This window comes from Ovis aries, chromosome 1, assembly GCF_016772045.2.
Source record: "Ovis aries strain OAR_USU_Benz2616 breed Rambouillet chromosome 1, ARS-UI_Ramb_v3.0, whole genome shotgun sequence".
In the NCBI taxonomy this organism is placed as follows: domain Eukaryota; kingdom Metazoa; phylum Chordata; class Mammalia; order Artiodactyla; family Bovidae; genus Ovis; species Ovis aries.
This window is the reverse complement of record NC_056054.1, coordinates 24,267,688-24,280,131: the sequence shown is the minus strand read 5'-3', so window position 1 is coordinate 24,280,131 and position 12,444 is coordinate 24,267,688. Positions and strand designations below refer to the sequence as shown.

At 35.2% G+C, this 12,444-nt stretch overlaps 1 protein-coding gene across 2 annotated transcripts in view; it reads left to right on the top strand.

The window, feature by feature from the left end:
- Window positions 1-12,444, top strand: part of AGBL4 (AGBL carboxypeptidase 4) — a 1,492,749-nt gene that overhangs the window by 235,345 nt on the left and 1,244,960 nt on the right. For both annotated transcript variants that reach the window (XM_060408815.1, XM_060408814.1), the window contains exon 3: window positions 1,855-1,979. In XM_060408815.1, coding sequence (XP_060264798.1) covers window positions 1,855-1,979 — 125 coding nt within the window. The remainder of the gene's footprint in view (window positions 1-1,854; window positions 1,980-12,444) is intronic.

Genomic DNA, 12,444 nt, shown 5'->3' with positions numbered 1-12,444 from the left:
TGAAGACAATGAAGCTAGAAAAATTAAAAGCTTTTGATTTTAATTAACTCTTGTTTGTATTTTCCCATCAATGCATTAAAAAAAAATAATGTGTCTACTTAACTCAAAGTATCTGGTCATCCTGATTCTGGAAGGAGGAGTCAGTCTGGTTCTCAGGCCGTATTTTAATGAGAGCAGACAAAATCACCCTAAGGTTAATTGATTTGGTTTTGAAGGAAGGCTTATCTTGGATCATTTAGATCAATCTTAGAATCAGGCAGCCAAATAACGTTACAGCTGAAAGGAACCTTAGAAGTTAGGTAACTCAATATTCTTATTTTGCAAATGAGACCTTGAGAGGGTAGGTAATTTACCCATTGTTGCACAGTGGGTCAACTGAGCTAGAATTCAGGTCTGCTGATTCCTAGGCTACTACTCTGTCTACTACAACTGATGCTCAGAAAAAGAAGTAACATGTCAATAGAACTAGTGATTAAGAAATTTAGAACTTTGGTGCATATAAAGTTTAATTCTGAGTGTTCTTTTGGAGAAAGATAGACTAGAGCTCATTTTTTTTTGTGATGACTTATGGATTAAAAAAAAATAATTAACTGACGTATAGTTCCCTTGTAGCTCAGTTAGTAAAGAATCTGCCTGCAGTGCAGGAGACCTGGGTTCGATCCTTGTGTTGGGAAGATCCCCTGGAGAAGGAAATGGCAACCCACTCCAGTATCCTTGCCTGGAAAATCTCATGGATAGAGGGGCCTGGTGGGCTGCAGTCCATGGGGTCGCAAAGAGTCGGGCACGACTGAGCGACTAACACTAACACTTATAGTTGACTTACAATGTTGTGTTAATTTCTTCTGTACAGCAAAGTGACCTAGTTACACACACGCACACACACACATTCTTTTTAAAAAAATTTTTTTCCATTATAGATTATCCCAGGATATTGAATATAATTCTTTGTGCTATTTAGTAAGGCCTTGCTGTTAAAGTAGGATATTGCTGTGCTCTTCAAATGCAGACCATACTGACTTCTCAATCAATTGCTTTGTTGCTTTCTGTAGTTGTGTTTACTCTTCTTTTTCTGGTTTATTAACTAGTTTGGGAATTCACCAGACTCTTTGCTTTTATTTTTGATCCCATCCCAGTGTTAAAATTTTGGGCAACTTACTACTCATTAGAATATTAGGTGGAGAGAGGAGAGACAAAGAATTGGAGTCACACTTAAGTTTTTACACTTTTGATATGCCTGTTTTGTTGGTGGAGGAAATGGAAATTAACTTTATGGTTGTTTCTGATTTTACCATTATTATTTTTATGTAGAAACTACTTCTAATTTTTGTTTAACCCTTAGTCTGCTTGTATAGTCTCTTAACATGTTCTGATAAAAGTTTGAAAATGTACAAAATACAGTACAAATTGCATAGCTGGGTTGAAATGAAATAAAATCAAATATATTAGAGGTAACTTGTATAAAGTTCAATACAAAAGACACAGGGTGTTATCATTTTTGTTTTTCTAACTAGGAAACTGAAGTTTGGTTGTGGTTTTTACTTCTTTTAAGGGTGCTTGCCACTTGCTCTATATAGTATACCAACCAGTCTGTCAAAGACACTTGTAGCACAAATTGATCTTCTAGGTTATAATGACAGAAAAAGTTGCTTGTCCACAGCCTAGACGAGCTGAAAACTTCCTCTTATCCTGGACTACATTCAGAGCTGGTGGCAGCCTAATGGATTCTGAAAGATGAACCTATAAGTACCAAATGATGACAAATGTCACTGTCAGAGCACATAATATTTAAATGTATGTGCCATCAAGCTTCATGAACTTCTATTAATACCCAGTTCTCTTAAATTTTATTAACAGGTAACCTTGGACGGGTGGACCAGGTCTCTGAGTTTGAGTATGATTTATTTATTAGGCCGGACACCTGTAATCCTCGCTTCCGAGTCTGGTTCAACTTTACTGTTGAAAATGTGAAAGAATCACAGGTGAGAGAAATAGTGGATCCCTTCAGTGTGGTTTTGGTAAGATTATGCTTTTGTTTTATTTTAGGAATATCAAAATAATGACTATAGTAGAACTATATTCTTTTATATGTACAGTAATGATATTTTATTTCAAGAAGTATAGAATAACAGGTATAATATACTGGCTTTTGTTATCTGTTGGTTATTAAAAATACAAGCAGATTATGTAAGAACACAGTGTTCTTTACGATTGCAGCTTTAGCATGATGTACTAGACTTCCATGGGGGAAGCCTATAAGGAACCACTGGAAGTGACTTGATTATTATACAGTGCTGTTCTGTATATCTTTTCTTCACAGGACTCATTTTACAAAAAGATTTTCTTCACCTATATAACAAGGTGTTTATATCTTAAAAGCAATATGATTCTTATAATTCATCCTGCTTTTCACTTTATTTGGCTATTGCACAACTCAGAGTCAATTTTATAGCCCACGTTAATGACTCTGGAAAAATTGTTTACTTGTGTTTTTGTATACTAACTTTTCTGTTATTCTAATAGTATTTAGGTTGGTGCAAAAGTATTCATGGTTTTGCATTGTTGAACTTTGCCATTTTATATTGGAATACATTCTTTAATAAAAGTGGTTATTTGAATGCACATTTCTCACTTTGTCTTTTTGCTAATGACTTATTACTTGCTGTTTATTTTATATTTATTTTAGACTAGGGAAATAATATTAGGCAAAAAGCAAAGTTGAGTAATTTTCTTATTCAAGCTCAAAATGGTCATCAAGCAGCAGAGACAATTCACAACATCAAGAATGCATTTGGTCTAGGAATTGCTAACAAATGTACAGTGCAGTGGTGGTCCAAGAAATTCTGCAAAGGAGACAAGAGCCTTGAAGATGATGAGCACAGTAGCTGGCTATTGGAAGTTGACAATGACCAACCTGAGAAATTGCCAAAGAACTCAGTGTGGACCATTCTATGGTCATTCAGCATTTGAAGCAAATTGGAAAGATGAAAAATCTCAGTAAGTGGGTACCCATGAGCTGAATGCCAATCAAAAAAAAAAAAGAATCATCATTTTGAACTGTTGTCTCCTTTTATTCTATGCAACCAACTATTTCTTGCTTGGATTGTGTCCTGCAATGACAAGTGGATTTTATAGGACAACCAGTGATGACCATCTCAATTACTGGACCAAGAAGCTCCAAAGCACTTCCTAAAGCCAAACTTGCACCAAAAAAGGTCATGGTCACTGTTTGGTGATCTGCTGCCCATCTGATCCACTGCAGCTTTCTGAATCCAGGTGAAACCATTGCATCTGAGAAATATGTTCAGCAAATCAATGATTTACACTGAAAACTGCAATGCCTGCAGCCAGCATTGATCAACAGAAAGAGCCCAATTCTTTTCCATGAAAACATCCAATTGCACGTTGCACAACCAATGCTTGAAAAGTTGAAAGAGTTAGTCTACAAAGTTTTGCCTCACCCACCATATTCGCTTGACCTCTTTCCAATGGACTACCATTTCTTCAAGCATCTTGACAGCTTTTTGCAGGGAAAAGGCTTACACAACCAGCTGGAGGTAGACAGTGCCTTTCAAGTGTTTGTCAAATCCTAAAGCGTGGATTTTTATGCTATAGGAATAAACAAACTTATTTCCCATTGGCAAAAAATGTGTTGATTATAATGGTTTCTATTTTTATTAATAAAGCTGTGATTGAGCCTTGTTATAATGATTTAAAATTCATGGTCTGAAACCACAATTACTTTGCACCAACCTAAATAATATGAATCTATCTTTAACCACAATTTCTTCATGTGCATTTTGTAACATAAGAGTATATGTTTTACAATCCTGTTCAAAATTGTTTTGAATAAAAATATTGATGAAAATAGAACTAAAGACATACGCTTTTAACAAACTTTGATAAAAATCTAACCCTGAGAAATCAGTTGTTATTGTTACATTGAGACAACTAATTTTGGAAGATTCTGCACAAGCTTTGTGTACATAGTGATAGGATTGTTTTAAGCAGGTGAAAGCATAGTCCTGTAATCTGTTATCTGCCTTCTTTCTTCAGGCTTCTTTTTTTCTAGCATATTTGAGAGAGAGTGAGGAGTTTAATTTCCCATCCTAAGTCAATCTAATCTACTTGCTCTTTCACCTGGTTGCTTACTTCTCTCTGTTTCTTTCAACTGCAACTTGAGTCATATGTTAGGTAGGTAATGGTCAGTGTTTGAAATTTAGGGACCCTCACTTGTCTTTGACACAGTGCTCTTCCTGGCATGCTGGCTTCAGCAGAAGAGGGGTTCATGAACAGCCACTTCATTTTACTACCAATTCTTTTAATTTTCTACACCACCACTGACACATGACTTGGTGTATGTTATGTTTACTGAAATTTAGGGGTAACTAGAAGGAATTATATACATGGGAGAGCTCTGAACATTGTTGGCTAACTATGAATTATCTCAGCTGTTTGGGACAAGAGGGGAAATAAACCTCACACAGATTATTGCTCTACAACAAACTTAGTTCTTTGCTTTGCTTCCTGTTTTACTTACACGCTCATGAGATAATTCCTTTTTCAGTTTTTTACAGTAAGGATATTCCTTCCCTGCAATCACTTTAGGGAAATGTACATTTTATCTACAGGGCTTCACCTGTCCCTAGGATGGTCCCTCTTACTCCAGAAAGACAATCAATAATCCTCAAAGTGCTTTTTTCAAAATCTATGTGACTAAGTCTTGAGAGTATAAATCATAGCAGGAGGCCTTAGCCACATGTATAAGCCTGAGTCTTGGAACTCTAGTTTGGGTTCCCTATGAAGATCTCTCTGCTACCATGACATAAGCATGCAGCCTCTCATTCTTCTACTGGTGTGTTTATCTCATGTCAGCAATTTACAGTTGTCACATACACATACCACTTAAAAAAAGAACAGTAATTCTAAGGCAGCACAGTCAATTCCTATTAAGGAAGGGGAACATTTTCTTTAAAGCAGTATAATCTACATGGTTTTCTAACTTCACAAATGGGATTATTCTTTTTTACTCTTTATCCACAGCTCATGCTTATCTTTCAGCTTGTCTATTCCAGCCAGGAATCCACTCTCTCTTAAGAAATGAGACTTGTTACTTTTCAAGGAATAGAATCTATTCTCATCATATCCTTTCTTAAGTAGAGACTTAGCAGAAGCTCTGAAATTTTATATATATATATCTTTTTTTTTTTTTACTTTGGGCCACATTAAATTCCTAACCTAGTTTTTCTTTCACTTTGGTCTCTATTAAGAGTATCCTTATAGTTTCTATGGTCAGATGGAGGCATTGAGGGCAAGGTTGGATGACTAGAGTGTTCGGAAAATGTGTTTCTTAAATTATATGACCTGGGATAATTTTTTGGACAAATTGCTCATACATTTCAAAGTTTATTGTTGTTTGTTCTTCTAGGTGGTTTATATTCACTTTGCTGTTAAAAATGTCTTTTCCAGAGTGTTATAATTTTTATACTACATGTTAAAGTCCTACGGTCTCTTTTGAATCTTTATCTATCAATCAAGGAAGTGAAATGACTGTTTTGTTATTATTCTTACAAGAGTTGGTACTGTTTTATGGATGCTTGTTTTTAAAGTTGAAGAAACAAATATTTGCTCTAAGTTCTATCTTCATATCCAGTGTTATCCTACCTTTGTTACAATTAAAAATCATGAACGTGTTTATCTGTTTTCCTGAGGCTGATGCTTTATCAGCCTCTTTCTGTGTGCCATTGCTTCATCAACTGTAATCATATTATATAGTTATGGAAATCTGTCTCAAGAAGGCGTAAAGATTTGCTGGAAAGATACAGTACATATCTCTAGCTCACAGGATATTTGTTTTCATGGTTGTCTACATGAAAGAGAATGATTTTACTATTAAGTTTGACTTGTGAGGTCTGTTTTTATAATGGCTTATCCCATAATCTTTTGCCATCTCTCCAATTTCCGTTAAAATGAGAACTGCATGAATGTAATCTAGTCAGGGACCTTATTTAGGGTTTGGTACTAGCGGGCAAAAGAAATATTGGTCATCAAAGTCTGACTCCACTGAAAATTGAAGCATTGAATATATTGTATAAACAGGTCTAGCTTTTGGATCATCTTCCTTAATGTTTTTTAGCAAGTGATAAATGCTTGAAACATATGGTGTCATATTCCAGGGCTGATATATTAACTCCCAAAGTAGTTGGTAAATAGTATATTTGTAACAATCTATGATAACTAAACACCCAGGTATCTTTATTGAAAAGTAATTTTCTCTCTTAAAAACGCTATATTAAATATTCTTACATGGAAATTTGTTATTTATGCAGCAGAACACTCATGTGATATGAAAGCAAATCTTCCTATTTAAATACTCATGATAAAACTTTAGCCAATAAGAAGAAATAAAATGATATGCCTGGATTGTTGAAAGAATTTTCTGTCTTCTATATTATCTTTATCTCTTTGAGTTTATTTTTTTCCCCTCTATACTGACTGTAAAAGTATCCAATGCTTACTGTAGTAAATGTGTACAATATAGATATTTATCAGAAGCAGAGAAAATGCACATACATACCCATACTTACACATACCCCCATAATCTTACTAACTAGAAGCAAATACTAATAACTTTTTGGCATATTTACTTCTAGGCTTATTTATTTTCTATTTTATTCTTTAGAGCATAATTAAATTTGTAACATATATACATTTTGTATCTTATAAGGAAACTAAACAGTATTACAAGAAATTTTCTGTCAGTTAAACCATCATAAACATGGCTGTACAATAGTTACGTACTTTTGGACCCCTTCTTTAAATCTTGGGCATAAAGATTGCCTTTTATTATCTGTTGTTATAAATAATACTCTAGGGAACACCTTTATGCGTGAAACTTTACCCAGATTTCTTTTCACTTCTTTAGAATAAATTCCTATGAGGAAAATTGATGGGCTAAGTATATAAATATTTTAAAAACTCTTTATTCATGTTTCTAAGTTTCTGCCAGACAGTTTGTATTATTTTTCTATCCTATCAACAGTGAGATGCTTTATTTTGGATTTCTTGGTTTGAATTGTTTAATGAACTCAAAAGTTCATATATTTAGAATAAATTCTTTTTTCTGTCTTACTTGGAAACATCACACAAGTAAATGAGATATAATGCAGTGTTTCAGGTCTCTGGTCAAAAAGGAATTAACTGCATTCAAGTAACAATGTGAGACAACAAAATATACTTATTTATTATTTTGACTCTTTCTTAATTCATCAAACCTATTTTATCTGGGTTTGCCAACAGAGTGTCCTCTGAGTTAGGTAATGCAAAATTAAAAAAAAATTAACGGTGAATTATTGCTTACATTATTATAAACAGCAATGTAGCTTAAATACACACACACACACAGACACACACATACACACACAAACACACACACACTTATATATGGCATGTCCAAAATTTCAAGAGTCTTTTGCTGCTTTGGTCTCCATTCTGGAGATTTCAGCCTCAGTGAAGCTTCATCCTGGCTATGGCTAGACTTGACAATAAACAAAGACAGCAAATTATGGTAGAGAGATCACAGGACAATGGATTCAAACAGACTTGGCTTAATCTCTTGGTACCTCAATTTTCCATCTATAAAACAAAGATGATAATATTACTTCATGTGAGTATTGTGAAAATAAAGGGCAGAATGCATATAAAGAGCCTACCATGATGTTTGGTAGATACAGATTCACTACTTGATGGCTATTGAGTTTACTAAAACACCTCGACAGTAGAAACAATACTAAAACCAGCAAGAGGGAAAACCACCACAACAAATTATTAATATATATTATTGCTACTGTTGGTGGAGGTCTTCCCAGGGGCTCAGTTGATAGAGTCTGCCTGCAACGCAGGAGACTGGGGCTCAATCCCTGGGTCAGGAAGATTCCCTGGAGAAAGAAATGGCTACCCACTCCAATATTCTTGCCTGGAGAATTCCACAGACGGAGGAACCTGGTGGACTACAGTCCATGGGGTCACAAAGACTTGGACACGACTGCATGACTAACACACACACAGTGTTGTTCTGCCCTTTTTCCTTCTTCTTCTTCTTCTAGTCCTTTTCTTCATCTTCCTTCTTTCAAATCTGCTATTGCAAGGTATCATCATCGTCAATATCATCATCAAGCAAGCTTTGACAGTTAAGAATATGGAGTCTATACTGCACATGCCTGACTTCCAGGCCTACCTATATCTGTGATCAACGTCTCCTAACTGCCCCCCTGTTTAATTCTGTCTTTTAGTGTACTCAAAACAGGAAAATGATAGGAATTTTATGATAAAAGTCGTATCATATGATTACTCGGTTAAACTTATGTAGTTAATTTTTGCATGTCAGAGTAAAAGATGGTATCTCTCAAATGATCCACCAGATCCTGCAAAATCATCAGTCTAACTCACCCACTCCACCCTATAACTTACATACATCTTTGAGCACATTTTCTTCTACTTTATGCCTTGCCCACACAGCTTTTCTTTGTGGCACCTCAAACAAGCCAGGCATGATTCTACCTTAAAGCACTGGCTTAGGGCTCCTACTTGCCCGTCTACCAGATATTTGCACAACAAATTTCCTTACTGCCTTTGTCTTTGCTCAACTAATCTCTTCTTAATGAGGCCAATATTAATGACTATCCTTTTTCTCCTCCTTCACACACCCCTCTTACTCTGTTCTACCTTTTCTTTTAGAATCTACTACTTTGTAATATATCATTTAATTAGTTTATTTATTTATGTCTTTTTTTTTTTTTGTCTCTTTGCCCTTAATAATACAGATAGACTATTTAAAGTTTTCTTAGTGTAGGCCTGATGCAATGATGGTTGTTTAGTCTTACTTGGTCCATACACGGCACTTCTGAAGTATCTACTGAGTGTTTTGGATGTTCGAAGGAGTCTTTCTAATCTATCTGGTTACAGTGAGAACATCTCCCATTGCTGTGTCTTGAAAGCCAGAGTGATCATAGGAATTATCTCATTTGTTTCCCTTCTGTTATGGATCCCATCTTTGTGATGCTAATTGTCCAGTGTCTGAAAACGTCTATTTCAAATATTTTATTTGGTTTTCTAGTTGTTAGTCAGATATGGATCCATTTACTCCATTGTGAATATCAAGGGTTGCTTTTAAGTGTTGCTCAGGTAGGTCTAGAGAGCTGTGGCTTTAGTTTAATCCTGCTACTAAGGTGTGATACTTCTGGAGTCTCCAGTAAAGTGTTAGGATTTGTTTGAGTTTCAATGTCTCCTAGCTCTGTCTGAGTTCTTGGAATTGTTCTACCACGTTCTAGTAATTGTCCTTTGCCTATTTTAATGGAGTCTTACCTTATGTATATATGTATAGCTTTGCATTCAGCCCAAAGAATCAAGTTGAACCCTGTGTTGGTTTTTGAGGTTTTTTTGTGCATAGTTTTGTCTTCTCTGGTGCTCTGTGTTCTATAATTCCAGTCATATCATCACCAACCCAGTTTTGTGAACTCCAATTTCTATTTAACTCAGTGAGATATCCACATTTTGTATGAGTTCCTTTGCCTTGCATCATAGTTCAGAATGTGCCTTAAGAAAGAAATCTTTAGTGATCAAAGGCCTTACTTTATTTCCCCTTCTCAGGGATCAGTCATGAATTATCTGCTGTCCACTGTCTAAAAAATATGTTTTATATTTTTTGGCCCAAAATTATAGTTGTTTGTGGCGAGAGGGTAAATTTAATACCACATAATCCATTGTGGCTTGAAGCAGACCATGACTGTGTTTTCTTTTCAGCAATACAGACCACAAAATAATAGAAAGTCCAGGATACATGCAAGCAAAGAAAAGAGAGAGATTCTTCATAAAATATTCTTGTGAAGTCTGTGCTTAGTGTATCTCAGTGAAAAAGCTACAAAGAGATCGTCGTTAGATAATAGGATGAGTGAAAGAAAATGGAAGGAATTGCAATTATTGTAACTATTGGAAATATCAAGGTGTAGAGTATGACTATGGGGACAGCTAGAAATATATAATGAATATATAATGAAGATATTATATGTAAAATATTGGAGAGGAAGAATTCAAAGTGCCAAGGTGTTAAGTGCAAAGATTGTCTCTGTATATATTGGAGAAATGTCAGTGAGGTGTGAACAATAGTCCTTGAAAAATGAGAAGGGATGACAGAGGAATACAAAGATAACATCAGTAAGAGAGATAGTAAAGGGATAATCTGATAAAATGAGATTCAAACTATGTTTTCAGAAGTGAAAGCTTAATATTATAAAGATGTCTGTTCTCCCCAAATCACCCTTTAATACAATTTCAATCATCTTCTTCCTCCTCAATTTATTTTTCATAGAACTTGACAAGCTAATTCTAAATTCATGTAGAAAAGCAAAAGGTCAAAAAAATAGCTAAGCTAGGATTTCCTAGGAGGTCCAGGAGTTAAGACTTTGCCTTTCAATGCAGGGAATGTGGGTTTGACCCCTGTTTGGGGAGCTAAGATCCCACATGCCCTGGAGCCAAAAAACCAAAACATAAAACAGAAGCAATATTGAAACAAATTCAATATTGACTTTTTAAAAGGGGTCCACATTAAAAAAAAAGTCTTAAAAATAATTACTCTCAAGAGTCTTTTCCAACACCACAGTTTGGAACTTGTTACTAAGTTTAAAAAGTATACTTGAAATTGTTTATAATTGTATATGTAATTATATGTATATGTATAATCATGATATACATATACCAGTGCATTTGTGTGTTTATGACTGCAAGGAGATCCAACCAGTCCATTCTAAAGGAGATCAGTCTTGGGTTGTTCTTTGGAAGGAATGATGCTAAAGCTGAAACTCTAGTATTTTGGCCACCTCATGTGAAGAGTTGACTCATTGGAAAAGACTCTGATGCTGGGAGGGATTGAGGGCAGGAGGAGAAGGGGATGACAGAGGATGAGATGGCTGGATGGCATCACCGACTTGATAGACATGAGTGTGAGTGAACTCCGAGAGTTGGTGATGGACAGGGAGGCCTGGCGTGCTACAATTCATGGGGTCGCAAAGAGTTGGACATGACTGAGCAACTGAACTGAACTGAACTGAATGTTAGTGTATTTATTCATTATATCAGTTAATCCAGGCACTAGTATCATAATTTAAAATGATAGCATTCAAATATAAACTTAGCTGGTAGTATACTTAGTAGTATTTATTAAATATGCATTTCACTACTGTGATAGTCATAAGTAATTTTCATTTTGCTAAATTCAATAACATATTACACTCATTATCTTAATTTATCTTGCATTTGATATAACAGTTTGTGGTTGGAAATTGTTACCTTGGCTCTCCTGGTATTTCTCTTTTTTGGTTATCCTTGCATCTGCTTGCTCATTTCTTCTGATCCTCCTTCATGGGTTTCTCAGCTATAAAATCCTTTTTTTTATATGATTCCATCTCATACCATTACATCTTACATTTTTTTCCATATTCTCAAATCTATCTACACTCTCAAATCTCTTCTGGTATTAAAACTCTTAGTTTTCACTGCCTTTTCAGTGGATTTTACCAACTCTACATTCCAGTGAATGTACTACTATTTCAGTTTTTATTGATCACTTATGCTGTACCAGTATTGTAGTAAATGTTTATAATGTAATCTTCCCAACAACTCTGAAAAGTTGGTATTATTATTATCTTCATTTTATAGATGGCAAAATAAAATTTGCCCTTGGTTTTAATACCTTTAAAATAATTTCCTAAATTTGTCTATCTCTGCTACAATCATTCCAGTTCAGTCTGTTATCTTTTTTTTTTTTTCCTGCATTTATTTTTTTTAATTTTTTTTTTTTAAATTTTAAAATCTTTAATTCTTACATGCATTCCCAAACATGAACCCCCCTCCCACCTCCCTCCCCATAACATCTTTCTGGGTCATCCCCATTCACCAGCCCCAAGCATGCTGCATCCTGCGTCAGACATAGACTGGCGATTCAATTCACATGATAGTATACATGTTAGAATGGCATTCTCCCAAATCATCCCACCCTCTCCCTCTCCCTCTGAGTCCAAAAGTCCGTTATACACATCTGTGTCTCTTTCCCTGTCTTGCATACAGGGTCGTCATTGCCATCTTCCTAAATTCCATATATATGTGTTAGTATACTGTATTGGTGTTTTTCTTTCTGGCTTACTTCACTCTGTATAATCGGCTCCAGTTTCATCCATCTCAACAGAACTGATTCAAATGAATTCTTTTTAACAGCTGAGTAATACTCCATTGTGTATATGTACCACAGCTTTCTTATCCATTCATCTGCTGATGGACATCTAGGTTGTTTCCATGTCCTGGCTATTATAAACAGTGCTGCGATAAACATTGGGGTACCTGTGTCTCTTTCAATTCTGGTTTCCTCGGTGTGTATGCCCAGAAGTGGGATTGCTG